The sequence below is a fragment of the Coffea eugenioides genome, chromosome 2 (genome assembly GCF_003713205.1).
Source record: "Coffea eugenioides isolate CCC68of chromosome 2, Ceug_1.0, whole genome shotgun sequence".
NCBI classification, from domain to species: Eukaryota; Viridiplantae; Streptophyta; class Magnoliopsida; order Gentianales; family Rubiaceae; genus Coffea; species Coffea eugenioides.
Genome location: NC_040036.1, coordinates 39,862,759 through 39,889,371, shown reverse-complemented (window position 1 = coordinate 39,889,371; position 26,613 = coordinate 39,862,759). Strand labels below are relative to the sequence as shown.

Genomic DNA, 26,613 nt, shown 5'->3' with positions numbered 1-26,613 from the left:
GCTTGTTAGGTATGGCCTGGTCATACTACTCAATGCTTTAATGTGGGGATGTTAGGTAAATAGCCTAAAGCTCTATCATCTCTCCAAGCTACCGTTACAAACTTTGCAACGAACTTTCTCTCTTCTGGATTGGCTGGATTCTTCCTCTTCAAAGAGGTGCTGCCATTTCAGGTAATTAAGATGATTTTCAGAGGTCAGGACACCTGCACACTTCGACTTATTATGATAGCAAGAGTTTTCCCAAATCCTGCCTTATCCATGGCTACATGCCACAGTTTTACTCATATGATAGCAGTGTTCAAGCATCAGTCTCTGTGGATTCATTTCTTGATGAGTTGTTAAGAAATGCCCAAACATGTACTCACACACACACTTGCAACCCTCCTGGCCCTGATGCTGCACATACTCACACATGTTACCATACTCATACCCAAGTCATTCCATCTGAGAGAGTAGAAAATCCTAGTGAGAAAGTAGATGGTCCTTGTGATAGTAGAAAGTCAACATCAAAGACTAGGAGGTCTTCTGGAAATAGAGAATCTGTTAGGAAATATAGGGAGAAGAAAAAGGCGCATACAGCTTACTTGGAAGAGGAAGCTAAGAAACTGAGACTGGTAAACCAGCAGTTGATTAGGAAAGTGCAGAGGCAAGCTATTCTTGAAGCAGAAATCTCGAGGCTTAGAAGCCTTTTGCTCGATGTTAGAGGGAAGATTGATACTGAATTGGGGGCTTATCCCTTACAAAAGCAGTGTATTTCAAGCACTAAAGTTAAAGAAGGGGATTCTGGGATGCAATTTTCTGGTCTGGCAATGGAGCTTCAGTGTGAGAGTGATTTAACTTGCTTCCATCCTCAAGGGGATTCATCCATAGAGGATGGTGGTTTTGGTGGATGTGATAAAATGGGAGCTTCATCTTGGGAAGGAAACTGCCAGTCTGCAACTGTTGCTTGTAAAGCTAATGGACGTGCAGAAAGAAATGGTATGGACTCCGTGGAAACAAGGCTTTCATCTGCATCTCAAGCAGAGTAATCAAGAGCCAAGGCAAGATCTCAATTATGACCTTCCCGATTGTCAAGTCTTATAGAACTTCTGCTTCAGTTAAATTTATGACAGAACTATGCTTGGTTGGCTGGGTTAATACACATCTGAAGTACTGAATATTCCGAGAATATAGTCATAAATCAGGTTAACACTCTGTTTTATAGAGAAGTATAAACCTGAAGATATTTTTGTACTCAAAAGGGAAAAAAAATTGTCCCCTATAGTATATGGTATCCTCCATGTATGAGAGCACTGATTGATGTACATAAATATCTATTTCACTAGTGCGGTTTTCAACATTTTGGTGGCTGTATAATAGCACCCCTGAGTAGCTCTCTATGTGGTGGGATTTATGGTAGACTACCAGAATACTTAATGGATGTTATCTTTTCTCTACGTTGGTGTAATTGTGATTTGATTGTATTATGCAAAGATTCTTTGATTAGGAATTTAGGCACCAATTGAAGTAGAAGCCCTTTTTCTCAACACTAGCAACTTCCTCTCTGAAGTTTCCTTTTAGCACAGATTGGTGCAGGTTATGAGACTAGGAAATTTGTATCTATACAAGGCCGTACAGATGACAAGCTTGATGGATAGGGTTAAGCATCCCATATCTTTCGACTGGATTTGGGGCAGGGACGGTCATCAGTATGACCGTCCCTGCACGGTTAAAAATTTGTGCGGCTGAAAATTGGCTCTCAAAATTTTGTGCGGCTGAAATAACACCATGTAACTCGAAATCCGCGCCAAGTGTGGGACCCACCACTATCTGTTGTGAAAATACATCCTGTGAAAAAAAAGTTACGCGCAGTTGAACCAATGTTACGCGCAGTTGAAATGAGCTAAAATTGGCAGGGACGGTTGCACCTGCAACCGTCCCTGCCCCGAGTCCCTTTCGACTTTGCTGAATGTCAGTATCATTTAAGGACAGAGTATTCGTTGGTCATTTCCTATCCTTGCAAGGGTGGTTAATTACTCGAACATTTCTTTTCTGATAAGTAAGTTTTCCATGAAGATTTTGAAGTTCAACGAACGCCTGAATTCTTGGAACATTTAATCCTTCCCCATAATTGATGTTGATTAAACGCAAGATATTTACTGAAACTGCACAATGCCATGTTAACCAATTTGACCCATTTGTTGAGGTAAACAATTTTCATTGAGGTGACAAAATGGATAATCTGTTGAGGTAAACAATTTTCATTAACAAAAAGGATGTGTAAATTATACAAGAAACAAATCGAATATGGTACTTGACAAATGTTGAAGAGAAGTCGTCAAAAGTAGTTGATTTGAACTGCTGACTGGACTAGGTGAAGCAAATACTTATTTAACATGACAATCAAGCCACATTTTCACTGAAAAGTAAATATTTGTGTCTTAACTTTCCTTCTGTATTTTCACAATCTGCTATTCGTTTAGATCTTTAACACTAATTTCCATTTCCTAGTGGATGTGATGATTCGAAGTTTGACTGCAGACATAATCATGTTAATACTTCCCAAATTCACGTCAGTAATATGATTGAAACGAAAATATGCCAGGAGTGTCCAAAAACTAAGTTTTGAAATCAAAAAAGAAATGCAAAGGAATTACAAAATGTAGCCCTATTGTTAATTGCAAAGAGAAAGGAAAAGTTTTTCTATGATCCAATGTAAAAAGTGACTCCGGAGGAATGCACCAAAAAGGAAGAAGAAATTAATCTCAAAAGTTGAAAAACTCCTGATTTTGCAAATGCAAGGCAAGAACTAAGATGTGGCTTGCACCTTTTCAATAACATCGTTGGAGTAGACAATTAGATGTTCTGCAAGGTTGGCCATGAACAGAGAAAAATCCCGAAAGAGAAACAAGAACTAAAGAAAAAGTTGAGGAGATTTTCAGCAGAAAGGTGGGATGGTATGCACAGGAAATGATTCTTCTGTGATTTGAGGCATTGGAGCATTCGAAGAAAATGAATCTGATAGAGGCCCCTGAGGTCAAGCTCAATCAAGTTCTAAGCAATATTCTATTTAGTTCACTATTGAAAGCTATGCAGTTTACATCAGAAACCCTGAGGCCAATCTTTCCCCTCCCATTCTGCCCTTGTATAGTAATTTGAGCAATGAATACCACATTTTTCATGCATAAGGGAAGCCGGGAAGTTGCCAACCACTCTTTTTGCAGCGACTAGAGCTGAAAGCAGTCAGCTATTTCCATATCTTCAAAATGGAACAGCTATTTCCATATCTTCAAAATGGTTAAGTGTTGAAGACGCTTGTAGGTCATTGTTCTTCAGCTCTTATGCTGCTCCAAGTGAGAGATTGTAAGGGTGCAACGTGCAAGACAGCAGCCAGTATCATGGAAGCGACTCTTCTTCATCGGTGCCACTAATCTTGGATTCTCAGCGAGAGGGGAAACTCTGGATATCCACCATCAAAAGGGTATGGTTGCAGTCTAGAGGCAACATCGAGCTAAAATGCTCTCAGCCACAGGATGCTCCCACATTTTTGAACATTAATGCGCGAGGAAGGATTGCATCTTTGCAAGCAGCAAATTGAACTCCTTGCAATACGTACTTCTGAGAAGAGGCACAAAATAATCATAGCCCCAATTCTGATCAAACATAACAATGATTTGCCTTTCAAATTTTTGTCCATTTCTTATGGAGAAAGTGGAAAGAGGAGGAGCAGGAAAGGCAACTGCAGGTGATCCCGCACTTGCTGTTCATGGAATGACCTCTTTTAAGTACCAGTTGTTTCAAGAATAGTGCTTGAATTACAGGAATGCATTCCAATTTATCAAAGGTCTACAAGAATATATGAAAATATTTACAATGAACACAAAGTGCAACATACCTAGAATATCTCGGTGCATGGGGTAAATATGAAAATATTAGTAGCAGTGGAGCAGAGTATTAGAGATGGATTGTGCAGCAAATACAGAACTAAACAATTTATACCAAAGATAGAATGCTGTCAATGGTACTCCATGAGGAAAAGCATACAAGGGGAAGAGATAGCAGAAACCACTTCAAATTAGTTGTCTTTTCCTTTTCAGAAAATTTGATTCTTCAGTATGTATGCTTCCTTTCTGTTTATTATTAAAACAAGTGACCTGAAGTTCTATGTTTTGGAACTCTCAATCAATTATTAGTATAAGAATTGTTGATAGTTAGTTTCAAAAAGTTACTCATATGATGTTTATACCCTCTTTGTGTAGAAGGATCTTGGAAAGTTGAAAATTTACACAGCAATCACACAAATGCAAGGTGTAGATAAGAATGAAATATAGTCATAACTGTCATCAACACAAATATCCATACTGATTTTGGGCTCATTTTGTTTTTGCACCCCTTTCTACTCTCTCTCCGTATTAATTTTATGAACTCTTCATCTATTTACGATTAGACACAAATAAATATCTAGCAATGGTGCCTTTTACATGCCTAATGCTACCAAGTCAAAAGGGGTAAAATACCATTGCAACCAACAAAAAGCACACAAGTCTGGACTATATTCAGAAAGGGCCATGTCAAGTCTATAGCAAGAAACATTACCTTAATGCAAGGGATAATGAAAAACTGAGGAAGCCAAAAATATTTGAAGGAAACCAACATCTTACTAGAAGTGGAAGATGCAAAAGGAAACACTGCAATAGTTTAACATAGGAGTAGGAGTACAAGCTAATGGAAGTATTAACTTGGAAAAATGTCCGGATAGATATTCTGCATAGCATATTTATTCACAAAAAGAGTGAAGGACATACAGGAATTGATAACCTTAGTGGTATGCAACATTTTAATCTAAGAACAATCTTTATGACAGAGATAAAACCATAAAGAAAAGGATTTTTTTTGGTACCCCCAATACGTCTTGCATAAACAAAGTACTCAAAAAAGGAAATATGCCTTCCAAGACGAATAAGCAAAGGATGACATTACTGAAACCCATGACAATTTGTGTTTGAGACAAAGAAGCTGTTAGGCTGTGCCATATCCCTTCAATTTATCATTTCCTCCATTCATTTCCACAATTTCTTCCCGTTTCAACTTTTTGGTCTTGTTTAACATGTCTTATGATATATAAAATTAAATGAATATTTTGAAGAAAGCTCGGTGAAAAGAGCTACAAAGAAGCAGATAACTGAACATAACTAATGCGACTTGAAGATTTTACTGAACTTCATATGATATGGAATACACAGGAAATTCAAATGACATAAAACATCCTGCTAAGTAGTAAGGTATCAATGACTGAAAACATATGACGGTGATAATATGGCTCTTACCAGGTATTCTCTCAGCTTAAGCTCAAAAGAAGCCAGCCAACTCTGGATATGAAACAACTGTTGACATCTATAGGACCCAAGATCAACTAACCAAGTTCTCCAAGAGTCAAGATATTGAAGCATCACTTTTCATCCAGTAATAAGACAACCTGATTAGATATTTTGACAGGTGCCGAACCTGTACAATAATAAATACCTACTCGAGAAAAATACAGATTTTGTATATAGCGGTGAGTAGGGTCGAATCCACAGGGACTGGGGATAACTCGTTCCTTCTAGAGTCCAGAGTATGGGGGGTTTTGGATTAAATGCTAACTAAATAAGTTAACTGCAGGAAATAATTAATTCAAAGAAATAATTAAGGGGAAACTCTAGCCAAGGGTACACTTCAGAAATGGTTCATGCAACTGATCATTGATTCACAGATAATCCCATATTTATTAATAGACCAGTTATAGTTGTCATGCACGCGATAAACAACCAACCTTTCCTTAATTTTTCGATAGTTAAGGTACGACCATTAACTATTTCTCTAACCCAAAAACAACCCTAGGTACGACCGTAGGATTTAATTTCTAGATTGCATTAATAAATAGAAAGGCCCAATCCTAACTAACAAACACGCTACGAGGGTTTGTTTAAGTTAGATCGTATGCTCCCCTGACATAAACCTAATTACGCCAGTTGCTACTGAGATAAAGATAACGAACAATTACGGATTCAATTATCCCTATTTAGCAAAATAGCCTATGTGAATAATTAAATATTGCGCATCTATTCAATCACTCACACGAGCTATAGCAATTAAAAGCAGGGAACATATAAATACCAATAAATTAAGGAAGCAATTAAAATAAATTAGATCTCACAGTAATTGTTGAACCAAATCTTCAGTTGTCCCCTTGACTAGAATTACGAGGTTAGTCCTCCATTAATGGAGAACAACCATGCGGAAGAGCTCCGAAAAGAAAACTAAAACTATGCTAAAAGCCTAAACTAAAACTATTGATAAGATAACCTCCCGTACGTTTGTCTTCTTTTTAAAGCCAAAGGCAAATGACTCATGCTATCTAGTGGTCCCCACGGATTAGAAGTCAAAGAGCAAAAGAATTGGAGCTCAGCCGAATTCCTCCTTTTCAAGCCTCTGTACGTTTCTCACTTAAAGACCAAAGGAAAGTGACTAATGCTCCCGTGGTCCCCGCACAAATTGAGAGTCCAATTCCCACAAGTAAGCTCCAGCCGAATTTTCCTCTTTTCGTTTCCTCTCGCTCCTCAAAGACTTCAACTCCTAATCAGCAAAAAGAAATGCCATCCGTCTGTTTCGTGAAGCTCGTTTGGTGTCTCTCACATGTGTAGCAACTTTCTCCAACAGGTCCCCTTTTTTAGCACTTTTAATTTCATCTCCTGTAGATAGGTCCAAATACCAAATATAAGTATAAATTAACAATTTAAACAATATTTGGCAAGGGCAAAGGGGAAAATTAATAATAAAATAACTAACAATTATCACCCTATCAATTCCCCCCACACCTAAATCATGCTTGCCCTCAAGCATGAGAACAGCAATTGAACACCAAAAAATTCGACAATGGCTATTGCTCTATCCAACAAATTGCCAAGATATCAAGAAAAATAATAATCAAGCATCAATGGTCAAGTCCAAGAAGCATCACTCCGGTTAGCTTCTAAACCACAAGATCCTCTAATTTCATGTTAACTAATCTAAGAAGAAGGAATAGCGCATAGCATTTATCAGCAAATGGTCCAACTATTAACCAAAATCTCAACATTAAATCCATAAATCGGCAAGCTGACTTTTATTATACACTAACACAACCTTCACATTTTTTTCACATTTTTTCTACTTTTCTCTCTCTTTTTTTTTTTTTTTTCAATAGTAACAAAAGACTTAGTCGCTAGCCATTTGAGCCTTTTGACGCGAACTCTAACATTGGCCAGATGAAGGAGCCCGGTTACTCAGCTTCTATCGCCACGTGACCACGTACTCATAGGAATTACTACCTTTTGACGCGAGAATCGACACTTTTAGGTGCAGATCCCCGGTTACTCAGTAGTAACTAATAGCGGAGTACAGTCAAGTTTATTCATAGCTAAAAATCACAAAAACTCAATATAACACAAGAACCAATAGAAAACTTGCATCAGCTAGCCTTATTTTCAAACATGGAGAACTAAAGTTAATAACCGGACCAATTCACTAAAAATGCCAATAATCATTCCCTGTGCCTAGGAAAGTTAACCAAAAATTATAAGAGTAAAACAATCATTGATATTCACCAAAGAGATGTTTTTGGATTCAACCACATTAACTTGATACCCTTTTATTATTAAAACTTGGCAAAAGTAGAAATAGAGGCAATAATCCAACATCAAACCTTGGCATGCACTTACGAGCCAATCACTAAAAAAGAAGAAAAAGAAAATGAACGAAAGACACTAGCACCATAACTGCTCCCCCCACACCTAAATCCTACATTGTCCTCAATGGAGGTAATACAATAATTAAAGCGAAGAGGATAACGAGACTTCCCTGCTGAACAGCTAAGGGATAGGAGGGAACAGTGGAGGGAAGCCGAGTTCTGAGACATCCTTGCCACTTGGCGTAGAGAATGCGCACTGAACAAACTCCCAATTGAACAAACGAGTGCAGTATTGCAGTTCACCCAAAATCTCAACAAATGGCTCCAGTTGGCCAGCTAAAGTCTTAACCCAAGATCAGCAATTCCATTGAAAACAGCATAGATATTGGACAATAAGAACGCAGCCAACCAAATGGAGGTACCCAATTGAGGTATAAGACCCGCATGCTACATGAATGCTGCCAAATTCTGCGCCATGCTATGCACATTGTTAATTAGACATAATCACTAAGCAATAAGCAATGAAAGTGGCACAGTAGCCTTCCAAATCAACAAACAAAAGCAGAAATTACTCAACTCACGTCACTCCAATGGACTCAAAACAGAAGGCAGGACAATAGACTCAGGTGAAACCAAAAATGACCCCAACAAGGTAGCAAATAATGACAAAATGAACTGGTGCCTAAAGCCCAAAAGTTGTCACCAATTGGAAAGTCCAACACATAACTCAACTGGGAGCAAATATAAGCACAAGGGTTTGGGTTTTCAAGCAAACAGCTGACCAAACACACAGGGAAGAAGCAATTCAAATAAGCCGCCCAAAACACTGATAAATCCATCAGCACAAGCAGTACCAGAAACAGAAGAAACCAAAACGGCAATCAATTGTGGCAAATAACTCCCAAGGCAGCCCCAAACATGCACTAGAAACTCCAAGCAAGGCACAGGTAAAGAAAATCAAGCAATATACCACTTGCTAATATCCACCCAAAATCCCAACAAATGCTCCCAAGAAATCAGCAAGTCTAGTAATAGCAGGTCAGCATTTAGGCAATAACAACTTAGTCACAAGTTCTGAGCTTTCAATCCCAACAGCCACACCAATGAAAATGAATAAATGTTAGGCAACTACCACAACCAGTACCACTGGTGTACGCACAGGGAAGAATGAAATCAAACGGCAAACTCAATTCACTAAGAAATACAAACAACACTAGACAGTACTTCAAGAGCCCAAACAAATGACAATTATATTAGACTAGGCAAATCAGTTGCAGGTCATAACCCAACCCACGGGCTCCAGTAACACAGATGCAAGCCAATCAAATTTACTCAATGAAATCGTAATCATCAAAATCCCATCATCAAGAAATTGGAATCGTAGACCACAAAATTAGTAAGAAAAACCTGGCACCAGGGAGGTTGGGCAACCAACGGCAGCGCTGATCTGTGCGTCGCGAGTGGTGGAAGTGGACGAGCGGCGTGGTCTGTCAGCTTGGGCTTCGTCGACGAGCTGTGGAGGCGCTGGTGCCACGCGCGGGCAGCGCACGGAGGGCAGAGAGAGGTGCTGAGCAGCTCGCTGGTGGAGCTGAGCTGAGGAGGTTCGCGAGCTTAGGAGTTGATGGGTCGGCCAGCAGGTGCGGCGCGGGCTGGTGGTGGGGCTGGTCGGCCAGCAGTTGCTAGGTGGAGGAGGCGCGCGAGCTGGTGCCTCGCGCGTCGTGGGTCGGCGGAGCTCTTGGCGGCGCGCAATGGAGAGGTGGCGGCCGTGTGCAGAGGTGCTGTGGCCGCGGCGTCTTCGAGTGAGGAGCTGCTGCGCGACGGCTGAGGGCGCTTCAGCAGCGGCGGCGGACAGAGGGCTTCGGTCAACAGAGAGGAAGAAGAAACAGGGGAGAAGGAAGAAAGAAAAGAGAAAGAAGAAGAAAGAAAAAGAAAAGCCCCTTTTTTTTTGTTTTTTTCTGTTTTTTTTTTTTCATTTGAGACTTTTTTTTTTTTTTTAATATTTGACACTAAAGCTACGTTGATAAGAAAGAGTTTCTGTGTTGTTTTTTTTTAATTTTTTTTTGAAATTTTTTTTTCATTGGCAAATTTCATTTTCGAGATTCAAAAGCAGAGATAACCAACAATCAACAACCGCTCTTGAATTTTTTAAAATACTTATCTCTCCCGCGAACGTGACGTGGGCACGCCATGAAGGCACGGAATCTGGAACTCTCCAGGTGACTTGACGCGGGCACGTCATGAGGGTAAGAGAGCTCCCAGAAGTTTCTGATCGCGAGCTTCCTGCACGTCACCACGCGGGCGCGTCATGACTGAAGGTCACCTACAAATCAGCAAAAACGAAAATTAACACCCAAAATCAGTCAAATTCAAGGAAGACAGATTTAAACTAACAAATAAAATCAAACAAACAACTAAAAGAAATTGGGTTGCCTCCCAATGAGCGCCTTTCTTTAATGTCTTTGGCTAGACATTATCATGTTTTGCTCATGGAGGATAAAATCTTGTGGCTCGCTTCAATGCTTCATCTTCAACGTGATCCTGGTAACCCTCATAGATGGAGTAATTCTTGGGCACACGAGTTACGGGCTTCCATGGACTAGTAAATGGCGCTAAACAAGTCAACAATGATCTGCATTCTCCACTCACTCCTCCATCACACGCATTCATTGGTTCAAGATATTTTGCCATCTCCACTCTTAACTTATTCCTGTCATGAAATTTTAAATTTTCTGGTATAATAAAATCAATTTCAGTAACAGGAGTTGAAGAATAGGAGCCAGGAAAATATTGATTAAGGAGTGGAGAAGATGTCACCGCATTTGGAGATTGTTCACTGGATCCATTCACTTGAACGAGTTGATCTTGGAGTCTCATTTCTTGCACTTCAGCTTCCTTTTCAACTGCATCTTTAAATCCGTTTTCTTGAAACTCATGCAGTTCCATGTCATTTGGCCGGACAATTTCACTCTCATCTTCCTCAAGATTGATATTGGTTTGTGAGGGCAATTCTTCAAGGTGAGCCTCTAATCGCTCTATCCTGGCTGTCAATTGACGCAGTTGATCCGCCAGGTCGCGACAGCTCGCTTGTGTCTTCTGATGATATCGATTTAGGCTCGCTTGTGTCTCCTGATGAAATCGATTTGAATTAGCAATTAGTAAACCTATCATTTCTTCAAGAGACATACCTGACACGGAGGATGATTGCTGAGACTCTTGCTGTTGAAAATCCATTGGCCCCGTCGCATAATCAAAATTGGAATTATCCCACCATTCTTGATCATACCCGTTTGAATAAGGGTCATACTGCGTTTGATATTGGGGTGGAAAATCTCCAAAAGTATCAAGTGGAGTACTTAAATTATCTTGAAATACGGGGCATGTGTCAGTTGAATAACCTGAGTCAAAATAAGTTCCACAATTTGCAACAGCCCATTGATCATTAGAAAAAACATGAGTCTCATAACCCCATTCAGGAACAAAGTCCAGTCTATCATCAAAATATGGAATGTTAGCAGCCATAAAAAAATAAAAAAAAATAAGAGAAAAATAAATTAAAAAAAATGAAAACAAGATAAACTCAAAAAGAAACAAATTAATCTGACACCAGTCCCCGGCAACGGCGCCAAAAATTGACAGGTGCCGAACCTGTACAATAATAAATACCTACTCGAGAAAAATACAGATTTTGTATATAGCGGTGAGTAGGGTCGAATCCACAGGGACTGGGGATAACTCGTTCCTTCTAGAGTCCAGAGTATGGGGGGTTTTGGATTAAATGCTAACTAAATAAGTTAACTGCAGGAAATAATTAATTCAAAGAAATAATTAAGGGGAAACTCTAGCCAAGGGTACACTTCAGAAATGGTTCATGCAACTGATCATTGATTCACAGATAATCCCATATTTATTAATAGACCAGTTATAGTTGTCATGCACGCGATAAACAACCAACCTTTCCTTAATTTTTCGATAGTTAAGGTACGACCATTAACTATTTCTCTAACCCAAAAACAACCCTAGGTACGACCGTAGGATTTAATTTCTAGATTGCATTAATAAATAGAAAGGCCCAATCCTAACTAACAAACACGCTACGAGGGTTTGTTTAAGTTAGATCGTATGCTCCCCTGACATAAACCTAATTACGCCAGTTGCTACTGAGATAAAGATAACGAACAATTACGGATTCAATTATCCCTATTTAGCAAAATAGCCTATGTGAATAATTAAATATTGCGCATCTATTCAATCACTCACACGAGCTATAGCAATTAAAAGCAGGGAACATATAAATACCAATAAATTAAGGAAGCAATTAAAATAAATTAGATCTCACAGTAATTGTTGAACCAAATCTTCAGTTGTCCCCTTGACTAGAATTACGAGGTTAGTCCTCCATTAATGGAGAACAACCATGCGGAAGAGCTCCGAAAAGAAAACTAAAACTATGCTAAAAGCCTAAACTAAAACTATTGATAAGATAACCTCCCGTACGTTTGTCTTCTTTTTAAAGCCAAAGGCAAATGACTCATGCTATCTAGTGGTCCCCACGGATTAGAAGTCAAAGAGCAAAAGAATTGGAGCTCAGCCGAATTCCTCCTTTTCAAGCCTCTGTACGTTTCTCACTTAAAGACCAAAGGAAAGTGACTAATGCTCCCGTGGTCCCCGCACAAATTGAGAGTCCAATTCCCACAAGTAAGCTCCAGCCGAATTTTCCTCTTTTCGTTTCCTCTCGCTCCTCAAAGACTTCAACTCCTAATCAGCAAAAAGAAATGCCATCCGTCTGTTTCGTGAAGCTCGTTTGGTGTCTCTCACATGTGTAGCAACTTTCTCCAACAGGTCCCCTTTTTTAGCACTTTTAATTTCATCTCCTGTAGATAGGTCCAAATACCAAATATAAGTATAAATTAACAATTTAAACAATATTTGGCAAGGGCAAAGGGGAAAATTAATAATAAAATAACTAACAATTATCACCCTATCATATTTTCACTTGAATAACTAAGCTTGATCTAGTTGATGCATCACAGGGTTTAAGAGGTTTACATGCCAGAAAGAAGTCCTTTTTCAATTCTGAAGACCAAGTTGATGCATCATAGGGTTTAAGATGTTTACATGCCAGAAACAAGTCCTTTTTCAATTCTAAAGGACTTCAACTAAAATTCAAGGCCTTCAACTAAAATTCACTTCAAAGATTCCAATATTGCTAGGATGGACTTCAATAAAAGTAGGAAAAAGTTTGTGATCACCAAAAGTTCATCACCAAAGTTCTTTTTCTGATTACCAAGGGCTAAAATAAGTTTAATGTTTAGGATTCCCTAGAAACTATCATCAGAATGATTGATGATTAGTGTCAAAAGACAACACAAGGAGTAGATGAGGATGAAATCAAGAAACATAAATATGCATTCCTACTATTTCGAACCTTTCTTTCTTTTTCTCTTTTACCCCATCTTGCAATCTGAAAATCAATTTACTCAACTCTTTCACCTATTTAGAATTAAAAAAAAAAATCTCTAGCTAGCACTGGTGCCTTTTGATATTTAGCATCCCCATTCAACATAAAGCACCCAAGTCTAGACTATATTTAGAAGGGCCGTGACAATTCTAGATCTGAAAGCCAAGACTTACGCAAGGAATAATGAGAACATGATGTTAAGCCCCGAAAAACATACTTGCATGATAGATTTCAGCTTGTGATGTTTAGGTTGATGGTTTCCAGAGTGGTCTATTTGCTACATGGAAAACCGAGAAAGCTAAAAGATATGTGGAGGTTACCAGCATCTTAGCAACAAAAATTTTTCACTTAATCAGTAAACCTCAAATTATAAATAAAAGATGCAAAAGAAATTGCCACAATAGTTAAAAATGCGTAATAGGATGGAAGCATTTAAATTCAAGAAATCTTAGGAAAGATGTCTTGTAGTAGCATGAAAATACAGAAGAGATTAAGGAAATTCAAGAATTAACAAAAAAAAAGAAAAGAAAAGTGAAGGTACAATGATTGATAGGTTGCATTTTAGTGGGTATTTTGGGCATTATTGCATAATTAATTGACTGAATATTTTCGTTAATTGGGTGGATTCTACTGATATTTTGTTTTGGTGCTAATTGCAGGAATGGTTGCTGAAAAGCGCTTAAATTCAACTTTTAGAAGATTCATCGGAGTGGGGCCCGTTTGAGAAGCGGAAAAAACCTAATTGTAATAGATTTTATTTTAATATATATTTCTAGGGAGTCTTGCTGCAATGGAGAAAAGTAACAATTTGTAATTTATCTCTGGCGCGGCTTAGGTTAGAGGGCAGTCTTCGTTTTTCTCTGTTTTGGAGAGGAGACGGGGCGCCGCAGCCTGAGGGGTAGAAAGTCAACGGACAGAAGCCATTATTGTTGACTTGTGAGAAACCAACTCTGGATGTTTTGACTTGACAAATTGAAAAGGAAAAAAGTGAGAAACTTTTCTCTCGGATGTTTTGGTAGCAATTGGGAGAAGAAAAAGAATAGCCGCCGTTGTTGACTTTTCTAAGCTTTGGTTTTTCACTTTTGCTGACGACAACTACATTGAACACTCTGCCTTTCATACGCTTGGGTTTTCGGAGACAAGTGCAAGAAATCAAAATCTCTTGCTCTGGTCTTCTGCTCTTGACCAAAAGAAGGGGTCCGATACAGCGACGTATCCCAATTCTCCACGCGCGCTTGGTCCTCCATTAATGGAGGGCTAATTCTCTAATTCTAGTCAAGGGGGCAACTGACGAATTGGTTCATCGATTACTGTGAGATCTAGATCATTCTTTATTATTTTTCTCATTTATTGGTATTTACATATTTCCTGTTTCTAATTGTTATAGCCTTATGCATGATTGATTAGTGCGCAATAATTAATTGTTTATATAGGCTATTTTGCTATATAGGGGTAATTGAATCCGTAATCGTTCGTTACCTCTATCCCAGTAGCAACTGGCACAATTGGATTTGTGTCAGGGGAATATTTGATCTGGCTTGAATGAACCCTCGTAGCGTGTTTGTTAGTCAGGATTGGGCCTTTCTAATTATTAATGCAATCCGGAAATTAAATCCTACGGTCGTACCTAGGGTTGTTTTTGGGTTAGAGAAATAGTTAACGGTCGTACCTTAGCTATCGATAAATTAAGGAAGGGTTGGTTGTTTAGCGCGTGCGAGACAACTAGAACCAATCTATTAATAGATGTTGGAATTATTTTTGCATCAATGATCAGTGCATGAACCATTTCTGAAGTATACCCTTGGCTAGAGTTTCTTTTAATTATTTCTTTTAATTAATTATTTTCTGCATTTAATTTGTTCAGTTGGCTTTTGATACCAAAACCCCCCCATTAATCCTGATTTGAAAAGAAACAAATATCTCTCCAGTCCCTGAGGAGACGACCCTACTTACCACTGTCTACTAGTTAGGGAGTTCAGTTAAATAATTAATTCAGGTATATCGGATTAAGCACACTCTTCGGGAACAGGGTGAATCAAGTAACCCATTGCACACCTAGAGTCCCTGCTCCAGTACTCGAATTAATTACTAGCTGTTTCAGGTGGTAGTTAGGATTTATTATTTATTATTGCACAGGTTCGGCACCTGTCAATTTTTGGCGCCGTTGCCGGGGACTGGCGTCTGAATTATTTGTTTCTTTTTGAATTCAGTTTTTATTTTGTTTTATTTTATTTTTCTTTTTCTTGGTACTTTTGCTAGTTTATGCCCCGTTCTTCTCGCACAGGTGACTTGGTATACGATCCTGAGGTTGAGAAGGCAGCACGTAGGCGAAGGCAAGAGACCAAGAGACAAAAAGAAGGGTACTCATTTTCTGAAAACGAGTCAATAGAAGACGAATTGAGCATGGCCAACACCCAGACATTACGGGAGCTGGCTACCCCAGAACTGACTCATCAGCCCTTGTGCATCACGTTCCCAACTCTGGCTGAGAATACCTCATTCGAGTTGAAATCGGGGTTGATTCAACTCCTACCTTCGTTCCATGGCCTTTCTGGTGAGGAACCCCACAAACATATCAAGGAATTCGAAGTGGTTTGCTCTAGCATGAAACCCCCTGCGGTCACCGAAGAGCAAATACGACTCAGGGCTTTCCCTTTCTCTCTCAAGGATGCAGCGAAGGATTGGCTATACTACCTACCTGCAGGTAGTATCACCACGTGGGCACAGTTGAAAAAGAAATTTCTGGAAAAATTTTTTCCCGCATCCCGGGTTGCGAGTCTGAGAAAGGAAATATGCAGTATCAAGCAGTACTCCGGGGAATCATTGTACGATTATTGGGAAAGGTTCAACAAGTTGTGCAAGGGATGCCCACAGCATCAGATTAGCGAACAACTGTTGATCCAGTACTTCTATGAAGGGCTCCAGTCAACTGACAGGGGTATTATTGACGCTGCGAGTGGAGGAGCCCTGGCGAACAAAACACCGAGGGAAGCATGGGACCTTATTGAAGCCATGGCAGAAAACTCTCAGCAGTTCGGCTTCCGTGAGAGCAATCCTACCCGTAGGGTAAATGAGGCAGAGACGTCATCCATCCAGCAGCAACTGTCAGAGTTGACGTCTGCAGTCAGGCAGTTGGCCATGAGAGACACACCGCGAGCAAAGGTGTGTGGAATCTGTACTAGCATGGACCACTGCACGGATTCGTGCCCCATTCTGCAAGAGGACGGGGCGGAACAGGTAAACATGGCCGGAGGCGTGCCCGCGCCCCGCAGGCAATATGACCCGTATTCCAACACATACAACCCCGGTTGGAGAGACCACCCCAATCTCAGTTACGGGAACAGGCAACAAGGTTCATTCCCGAATCGTCCACCAGGATTCCACCAGCCTTGGCAACCAAAATCTCAACCCTCATCCTCCAATACAGGAAGCTCTTTGGAGGACCTAGTCAAGAACCTGGCCACGACTACTACCAACCTGGCCACGACTACTACACAGCTTCAACAGGAGATCAGATCCTTGGCCGCGAAAATCGAGCAGCTCCAGCAGGACACCAAAGCTGACAAGAAAGACCAAGATGTTCGAATAAGTCAACTGGCAACTGCCATCAACCGCTTGGAATCTCACGTTTATGGGAAACTGCCATCGCAACCCGAGGTAAATCCCAGGAATGTAAGTGCCATGACGCTGAGGAGTGGCAAGGAGCTGGAAGAACCAAAAGTGAAAAATTCAAAAAGCAAAAGCGAGGAGGAGATAGAAAAGGAAATTGAGGAGGAAGGACGTGTTCGTGAAGATCCTAAGGTATCCTCCACCTCTCCACTCACTATCAGCTCTAACTTACCCCCTTTTCCTTGCAGGTTGGAAAAGACAAGGAAAGTAGAGAGGGAAAAGGAACTTTTGGATGTATTCAGAAAAGTAGAGATTAACATCCCCCTACTGGATGCAATCAAGCAAATACCGAAATATGCCAAATTTCTGAAGGACCTGTGCACCCACAAGAGGAAGCTAAGGGGAGATGAACGAGTGGCGGTGGGAGAAAACGTGTCAGCTATACTCCAGAGGAAGCTCCCACCAAAATGTGGAGACCCAGGTATGTTCACCATTCCCTGCAAGATAGGAGGTACTCCAATTAGGAAAGCAATGTTGGATTTGGGGGCGTCAATTAATGTTATGCCCAAGACAATCTATGCATCTCTAAATCTTGGCCCGTTAAAAGGCACAGGCATTATAATCCAACTTGCAGACCGTACCAATGCTTACCCGGAAGGGTTAGTTGAAGATGTTTTGGTACAGGTCAATGAGTTAGTTTTTCCTGCAGATTTCTATGTCCTAGACATGGGGGATGAAAGGGCACTAAATCCGTCTCCTATTCTGTTAGGTAGGCCATTTTTAAGCACTGCTAGGACGAAAATAGATGTAAATGAGGGTACCTTGTCGATGGAGTTTGATGGGAAAATTGTAAATTTTAATATTTTTGAGGCGATGAAGTACCCAGATGAGACTAACTCTGTTTATGCTTTAAGTGTTGTTGAGCCCCTTGTACAGGAAATATTCGAATTGGATGGGGTTGATGCACTGGCAGTGGCATTGACCAAACATCTTGAGTTGGGAGCAACTCTTGATGTAGAAATAAATGATGAGCTAGACCACGCTGTTGGAGCACTGCATTCGCTCCCACCAATTTCCCCAAGGTATGAGCTTACTTCTGTTTTTGTACCAGAAACTCAGGCAAAATTGTTGCCTTCTATTGTGCAGGCGCCTGAGTTGGAGCTCAAACCTCTCCCAAAGCATTTGAAGTATGCTTTTCTCGGAGACAATGAGACACTGCCAGTCATCATATCTGCACACCTGTCACCAGGGCAAGAAGATAGACTAATTCGCCTTCTTCGAGATCATAAGGAGGCGATTGGGTGGAGTGTAGCAGATATCAAAGGAATTAGCCCCTCCTTATGCATGCATCGAATCCGGCTTGAAGATGATGCAAAGCCAGTTAGACAAGGGCAACGGAGATTGAACCCACTGATGATGGAAGTGGTCAAGAAGGAGATACTTAAACTCCTAGAAGTTGGAATAATTTTCGCCATCTCAGATAGTCCCTGGGTGAGTCCCGTGCAAGTAGTCCCGAAAAAGGCGGGAGTAACAGTTGAGGAGAACCAAGAGGGTGAGATGGTCCCGGTGAGGAAACCCACAGGATGGCGTCAGTGCATTGACTATCGGCGTCTGAATGCTGTGACAAAGAAGGACCACTTCCCTCTACCTTTTATTGATCAGATGATAGAAAGGTTAGCTGGCCGTGTCTATTACTGTTTTCTTGATGGTTTCTCTGGTTATTTTCAGATCGTAATAGCACCAGAGGATCAGGAGAAGACTACCTTCACCTGCCCCTTTGGTACATTTGCCTACCGGAGGATGCCTTTCGGCCTCTGCAACGCCCCAGCAACTTTTCAGCGGTGTATGGTAAGTATATTTTCTGAATATGTAGAAAAAATTATTGAGGTGTTTATGGATGATTTTAGTGTGTATGGAGATAGTTTTGATGAATGCCTTGATAATTTAGCTTTAATTTTGAAAAGATGCATTGAGACAAATTTGGTTCTAAATTGGGAAAAATGTCATTTCATGGTGGACCATGGTATTGTTTTAGGGCATGTAGTGTCGTCCAGAGGTATAGAGGTAGACAAGGCAAAAGTCGATATTATTTCCGCTTTACCTTACCCCGCAAGTGTGCGGGAGGTGCGCTCTTTTTTGGGTCATGCAGGGTTCTACAGGAGATTCATAAAAGACTTCTCGAAAATTGGAGCGCCCCTGTTCAAGCTGTTGCAAAAAGATGTAGCATATGACTTCACCGAGGAGTGCAAGGTGGCATTTGACAGATTGAGGGAGTCATTGACATCACCACCTGTTATCCAACCTCCAGACTGGAGCCTCCCATTTGAGATAATGTGTGACGCGAGTGATTATGCAGTGGGAGCAGTGTTGGGGCAACGGATTGGTAGGGCGGCTCATGCAATCTATTATGCATCAAAGGCGTTGAATGGAGCTCAACTCAATTATTCTACAACAGAGAAAGAATTACTTGCTGTGATTTTTGCACTAGAAAAATTTAGACCATACTTGCTAGGTGCAAAAGTAATAGTTTTTTCTGACCATGCAGCCTTGAGATATCTGATGACGAAGAAAGATGCTAAACCAAGGCTTATCAGATGGATCCTGCTCCTCCAAGAGTTCAATCTGGAGATTAAAGATAAGAGTGGGGCAGAAAACCTAGTCGCTGATCATTTGAGCCGCTTGCTTGCTCATAAGGAAGAGCTACCATTGAGGGAGGCATTTCCAGAGGAGCAACTACTTGCCATTAACTCGTCTACACCCTGGTATGCTGATATAGTAAATTTCTTGGTGACTAATCAATTGCCTGCAGGGTGGCCCAAGGCTAAGAGAGACAAGTTGAAAAGTGATGCCAAATATTACATTTGGGACGACCCGTACCTTTGGAGGCAATGTTCGGATCAAGTGCTCAGGAGGTGTGTAAGTGCAGGTGAATTTCACTCCATTTTAAATTTCTGTCATTCGTTTGCATGTGGAGGGCACTTTGGGCCCAAACGAACAGCTCGAAAGGTGTTGGAGAGTGGTTTTTACTGGCCCACGCTGTTCAAAGATGCTTATTTATTCTGTAAATCCTGTGATAGGTGTCAAAGGGTGGGGAATATTTTTCGCAGGGACCAAATGCTTCAAACCCCCATGTTGTTTGTTGAAATTTTTGATGTTTGGGGGATAGATTTTATGGGTCCTTTTCCCTCATCTTTTGGTTTCCTATACATTTTACTTGCTGTGGATTATGTCTCTAAATGGGTGGAAGCCAAAGCCACCCGTACTAATGATGCTAGAGTGGTTGCAGAGTTCTTAAAGTCTAATATCTTTGTCCGTTTTGGGATGCCAAGAGCTGTGGTTAGTGATAGAGGGACACATTTCTGCAACAAGACTATCACGGCCTTGTTTCGAAAATACGGTGTACTGCACAAGGTATCCACACCGTATCACCCGCAGGCGAACGGTCAGGCCGAAGTGTCGAACAGGGAAGTCAAGTCGATCTTGGAGAAGATGGTGCGCCCGGACAGGAAGGATTGGAGTTTAAAGTTAGAGGACGCACTATGGGCGTACAGAACCGCGTATAAGACGCCAATTGGGATGTCTCCCTATAGACTTGTTTTCGGTAAGGCTTGCCATCTCCCCGTGGAGTTCGAACACAAGGCGTTTTGGGCAGTGAAGCAGTGTAACATGGGATTTGACGAAGCAGGGGTCCAAAGGAAATTGCAACTACAGGAGTTAGAGGAGATAAGAAATGAAGCTTATGAGAATGCCACGATCTATAAGGAAAAGAGTAAAATCTTTCATGATCAACAGGTTTCTAGGAAAACTTTTGTAGTGGGGCAAAAAGTCCTCTTGTATCACTCAAGGCTTAAACTTTTTCCCGGTAAGTTGCGTTCTCGTTGGATTGGTCCATTTGTCGTTTCTAATGTGTTCCATTATGGTGCAGTGGAGATCCAGAGTTTGAACACGGAGAAAAAGTTCGTGGTGAATGGCCATCGTCTCAAACCTTATTATGAGGGTTTCTATGTTGAAGAAGTAGAGGTTGAACACCTCCACGATCCACTTTCTCATGCTTGAGGGTTTTGGCCATGTCTAGCCAAAGACATTAAAGAAAGGCGCTACTTGGGAGGCAACCCAAGACTCTTTGTTTTAGTTTTCATGCATTTTTGAAGTTTTAGTTATGTATTAGTGTCAATTGATGGTTTGATGTTTTGTGGCAGGAGATTAGTGGTTAGGCGTGCCCACGCCAGGTGGTCACGCCTGAGGAAAAGGAGTTTTCGCTCAGGTTCTGCGAACTCCATGGTAGTTAGACGTGCCCCCGCCAGGTGGTCACGCCTGACGAGGAAATTTTCGATCAGGTTCTGCGGACTCTATGGCGGTTAGACGTGCCCACTCCAGGTGGTCACGTTCCAGGGAAAGAAATTTTCGATCAGGTTCTGCAAACTTCAGGGCAGTTGAGCGTGCCCACGCCAGGTGGTCACGTAAAAGCAAAAAAAAAAAAAAAAAAAAAAAAAAAAAAAAAAAAAAAAAAACATCCGTAGCCCTATTTCTTCTTTTCTTCCCTTTTCTTTCTTTCTTCTTTCTTCTTCCTTTTCTTTCTTTTCTTCTTTTCCTTCCCTTGCTTAGTCCGCCGCCGCACCACACGCCTCACCGCACGCCGCCGCCGCCGCTGTCCCCCAAGCTGCAGCCAGCTCGTCGCGCTGCCTGCCGCCGCGGGGACCACCAGATCCACCAGCCAGGGCGCAGACCGTGCGCCTGCCACAGTGCGCAGCAGCCCGCGCGCCTGCCGCCCGCCTGCAGCCCAGACCAGCGAACCGCGCGCGCCTGCCGCCTGCCTCCCCCAGCCCAAGCCAGCGCGAGACAGCAGCCTGACCCAGCAGCTCTCTCTGCGCGCGCACCCTCACGCAGCCCAGCAACCGAGCAGCGACGGAAGGCGCGACCTCCGCCTGCAGCCCCGCCTTTCGTGCACAACTCGTCGCAACTCAGGAGCACAACCCCAGTGCGCAGACAAGCCCAGCAGCTCGCGCAACCTCTGCACAACTCAGCCAGCGCGCAGCCAACACCAGCGCGCCCCTTGTGCGTGCGACCAAGCAGCCTCTGCGCGACTCCGGTGATTTCTTTTTCAATTTCTGTCACTAAGTAACTGATGGTTCCGCTGCCAGAATTTAATTTTGTAGCTGATGATAGAATGTTTATTTGCTAGCTCAGGACAGAAATCTTGTGCTTGATTTTGGGTGCTGTGTTATATCCGTGGGTGATTGCTGGCTAATTGTCGAATTTTGTGCTTAATCAGTGATAGTTGGGGGGGAATTTTTACCCTGATTGCCTGTTTAAGTAGTCTTGGGAAAAATTGTTGTGTTTACCTACTTAATTGATTTTTGGGTTTATTTGGTTGTATTTGGGAAAAATTTTGGTGTTCGCAGGTTTAATTGACTCTTGGGGTAATTTTATTGTTGATTTGTGCACTTGTTTGGGATTGGGAGCTGTGGCTGGGGATCATTTGTTTTGATTGGCTATTTGTTGGCTATTAGTTGATCTCGTTGGGTTACCATTCCCCTGCCTTGGACCTTCCCTCTGTTTTCAAATGACTAAACCCAAAAATAAAGGCAAAAACAAGCCCTCCACTTCCACCCCTCAGCCTACAGTCCCCTTAGAGCGACCTTCCCCATCGACTGGGCCTGGAGGACCCCGTACTCGCCTTGGGCGGAATAGGGAGGTTCATATCTCCTCTCCGGCCCATTTTGGCGGTCACTTGACCTTCACCCGGGCTGCCGACAAGGAGCGGTATGCATCGGCTTGCACAAGGAAGATTATTCCTTGTAAATACATCCATGGCCCTACACTTGATATTTTAAACCTGAGGGATGAAGTCACGCAGCACTTGACTAACGTAGGTTGGACCCGCTATGCTTCTATCATTTTACCTGCTTTCACTGAACTGACGTGGGAATTCTATGCTACCTTTGAACTTAATATTCCTGATGAATTTTCCGTTACCACTCCTGGGGTAGTGAGGTTTCGATTAATGGGTAGAGAGTTCATCCAATCTATAACTGAGTTTAATTTGGCTTTTGGGTTTATTGATATTCCCTACTCCCAGAGTGAGGAGTACATGCACAGTGTGTGCGAGTACTCGGAGCCATTTTTCTCTCATTACCTTGATTATTGGAGTGGTTTGTCAGTTGACCGACAATGCTATGACCCCAGTCAGTCTAAGGCCTCTTATCTTAAGAGCGCCGCCTACCGCTATTTACATCGATTCATGGCCTATAGTTTCTCAGGTAGGAAGGATAGCTCGGGTACTCTGACTAAGCCCGAGTTCTTTTTCGTTTGGTGCATGGTCACTCGGACTAAGGTCAATGTGGGTGGCTGGTTTGCCCTCCAGCTCCGAACTGTGCTAACTAAGAAAAATAAGCCATTAATCTTAGGCTCATTTATCACTCAGTTGGCAGTGAATCTTGGAGTTTTGGACTTAAATAACCATAATTTGCATCGTGCTTGTACTATGGAACCTCTCGATTTGGTTTGTTTGGAGCGAATGGGTCTTGTGCGACAGGTTAATGGCGTTTTCCAGTTTGCTCCCCCGGGGCCAATCTCTGTTCCTCCGAAGCGCAGCGCTTCCAAATCCACTGCCCCGGAGGCTGGTGGTCCTTCTACGGATACACCTGGACCTTCCTCTTCGGCACCCCCACCATCTTCCTCCGTCGATAGCCAGCTTGCAGCTCTTCGGTTCCAGATGCAACACATGGACAATCGTATGGATCGAATGGAGGGCCAAATGGCCGGCATGGCCCAGAATTTAGCGCAGTACCTCCACCACGTGGGTTTCCGGCCACCGTGCCCTCCACGACCTTAGTTCACCTCTGCCCCGCCATATTAAGGGAAGTGTCGTGCCTTTATCGCTTTATTTTCCTCTTTATCCGCTTCCATTGGGGACAATGAAAGGTTTAGGTGTGGGGGAGGGTTAACTATGCTTTGGTTGTGCTTTTCGTTGTCTGATTGAGTTTTTCCTTGCCTTAGTAGTTGTCTTTTCTTTGAACGATGATGAATGCGAATTGGGATATAAGCGTACATAGTAAGTTCATGCCATGGGGTGTTCCACTTTCCTTGATACTGAATTGATTGATTAATATGCTGAACTTGACATCCATTTGATCACTTGTGCGATTTTTTTGGGCCTAATTTTTCGTTTTGTTGAGTGGTTAGTGCACATGGTTTGTCATTCTAGAACTTGCTCGGTTATGCATGTCAAGATCACATTTAAATGAATTTAATGCATTGAAATGATAGGGCACCTAGGAATGAGCCATTTTTGGGACTTTCTTAAAACCAACCCTTGGATTATTTATTATCATTAGGGAGCCAAGTTGAGCCTTAACCCCTATTCGTTGCTTGAGACCCCAGCTCTTAGCCGTGAAACCTCTTTTTAGACTTTCTTTTTGAACCTCGTGTGAAGAAGTGCTTTGATTTCATTATACAGACTTTTGGAGTGTTATTCGAAGGGCATTACACCCATTTATGTATCAAAAAAAAAAAGAGAAAAAAAAGAAAGAGAGAAAGAGAAAGTTGACTTTTATGTGAAAAGAAGACAAAGTGCAGGAAACCAGCAAGTAAAGTTGACTTTTAGGGTGCTGGTTGGGAGTATTGGAAACAAAAAACAAAAAAAAAAAAAAAAAAGGAGAAAAGGCGAAGGCTGTGGCAAGTGCTAGTTCGCTTCACTTGTGTGATGGTTGAGGTGCCTTTAAATTTCAAATGTGCAAGAATCTATGTAATGAATTTCTGGGCACTTTCTTTATACTTTTGCACCCTTTTGACTCCTTTTTATCCTACCTTCTCACCCTAGCCCCACTACAACCTTGCAAAGTCCCTTGATTGCTGCATTTAAATTCATGAGTAGGTGGTGGAGATATGATATATGAGCAAGCTTATGGTAGTGTCATTCTATTGTGTTGATTTGAGAGCCATCTTATATACATTTCATATACACTTTGGAGTGAACGAGTGCATTTGGAACTGTGAGCATTGTTGATTTGGTATATTCTGATTTCGATGAGGTTAGTGGGGAGATTGGGATGCCGTTTTTGGTATGAACTGCTGTGATTAGCTTCGTATCTCGATTGTATTTCTGAGTAATTATGCTTGAGGGCAAGCATAGTTCAGGTGTGGGGGAGATTGATAGGTTGCATTTTAGTGGGTATTTTGGGCATTATTGCATAATTAATTGACTGAATATTTTCGTTAATTGGGTGGATTCTACTGATATTTTGTTTTGGTGCTAATTGCAGGAATGGTTGCTGAAAAGCGCTTAAATTCAACTTTTAGAAGATTCATCGGAGTGGGGCCCGTTTGAGAAGCGGAAAAAACCTAATTGTAATAGATTTTATTTTAATATATATTTCTAGGGAGTCTTGCTGCAATTTAAAAAAAGTAACAATTTGTAATTTATCTCTGGCGCGGCTTAGGTTAGAGGGGAGTCTTCGTTTTTCTCTGTTTTGGGAGAGGAGACGGGGCGCCGCAGCCTGAGGGGTAGAAAGGCAACGGACAGAAGCCATTATTGTTGACTTGTGAGAAACCAACTCTGGATGTTTTGACTTGACAAATTGAAAAGGAAAAAAGTGAGAAACTTTTCTCTCGGATGTTTTGGTAGCAATTGGGAGAAGAAAAAGAATAGCCGCCGTTGTTGACTTTTCTAAGCTTTGGTTTTTCACTTTTGCTGACGACAACTACATTGAACACTCTGCCTTTCATACGCTTGGGTTTTCGGAGACAAGTGCAAGAAATCAAAATCTCTTGCTCTGGTCTTCTGCTCTTGACCAAAAGAAGGGGTCCGATACAGCGACGTATCCCAATTCTCCACGCGCGCTTGGTCCTCCATTAATGGAGGGCTAATTCTCTAATTCTAGTCAAGGGGGCAACTGACGAATTGGTTCATCGATTACTGTGAGATCTAGATCATTCTTTATTATTTTTCTCATTTATTGGTATTTACATATTTCCTGTTTCTAATTGTTATAGCCTTATGCATGATTGATTAGTGCGCAATAATTAATTGTTTATATAGGCTATTTTGCTATATAGGGGTAATTGAATCCGTAATCGTTCGTTACCTCTATCCCAGTAGCAACTGGCACAATTGGATTTGTGTCAGGGGAATATTTGATCTGGCTTGAATGAACCCTCGTAGCGTGTTTGTTAGTCAGGATTGGGCCTTTCTAATTATTAATGCAATCCGGAAATTAAATCCTACGGTCGTACCTAGGGTTGTTTTTGGGTTAGAGAAATAGTTAACGGTCGTACCTTAGCTATCGATAAATTAAGGAAGGGTTGGTTGTTTAGCGCGTGCGAGACAACTAGAACCAATCTATTAATAGATGTTGGAATTATTTTTGCATCAATGATCAGTGCATGAACCATTTCTGAAGTATACCCTTGGCTAGAGTTTCTTTTAATTATTTCTTTTAATTAATTATTTTCTGCATTTAATTTGTTCAGTTGGCTTTTGATACCAAAACCCCCCCATTAATCCTGATTTGAAAAGAAACAAATATCTCTCCAGTCCCTGAGGAGACGACCCTACTTACCACTGTCTACTAGTTAGGGAGTTCAGTTAAATAATTCAAGGAAATTCAATGAAAATACAGAAGAGATTAAGGAAATTCAAGAATTAACAAAAAAAAAGAAAAGAAAAGTGAAGGTACAATGATCTCATCAGGAACAAATACTCATATAGACTAGTAGCATGAAAATACAGAAGAGATTAAGGAAATTCAAGAATTAACAAAAAAAAAAAAAAAGAAAAGTGAAGGTACAATGATCTCATCAGGAACAAATACTCATATAGACTGGGTGTGTAACAGTTCCCCTAATTAGAGTTGACTAA

The 26,613-nt window shown here is 41.4% G+C and overlaps 2 protein-coding genes and 1 long non-coding RNA gene across 5 annotated transcripts in view; 2 read left to right on the top strand and 1 right to left on the bottom strand.

Moving 5' to 3' along the window:
• Positions 1–266: 266 nt before the first annotated feature.
• Positions 267–1,028, top strand: LOC113759706 (basic leucine zipper 23-like). Its single transcript, XM_027302279.1, has one exon. The coding sequence runs from the start codon at positions 267–269 to the stop codon at positions 1,026–1,028; it is 762 nt and encodes a 253-aa protein (XP_027158080.1).
• Positions 1,029–2,987: 1,959 nt separating this feature from the next.
• The window catches only part of LOC113762172 (putative disease resistance RPP13-like protein 1), a 37,535-nt gene continuing 13,909 nt past the window's right edge, over positions 2,988–26,613 (bottom strand). For 2 of the 3 annotated variants that reach the window (XM_027305484.1, XM_027305485.1), the window contains one exon: positions 12,118–12,558. The gene's annotated coding sequence lies outside the window, so the exon portion shown is untranslated. Of the gene's footprint in view, positions 3,598–5,306; positions 5,456–12,117; positions 12,559–26,613 lie in introns of those variants that run through there. The other variant, XM_027305483.1, reaches the window with a different exon arrangement.
• Positions 12,679–26,520, top strand: LOC113762173. Its single transcript, XR_003467178.1, has 2 exons — positions 12,679–13,682; positions 26,428–26,520. It is a non-coding gene; the product is annotated as an uncharacterized LOC113762173 (long non-coding RNA).

Excerpts from the sequence above, each read along its gene's own strand:
- LOC113759706 (XM_027302279.1), top strand. The coding sequence starts at position 267 with ATGCCACAGTTTTACTCATATGATAGCAGTGTTCAAGCATCAGTCTCT.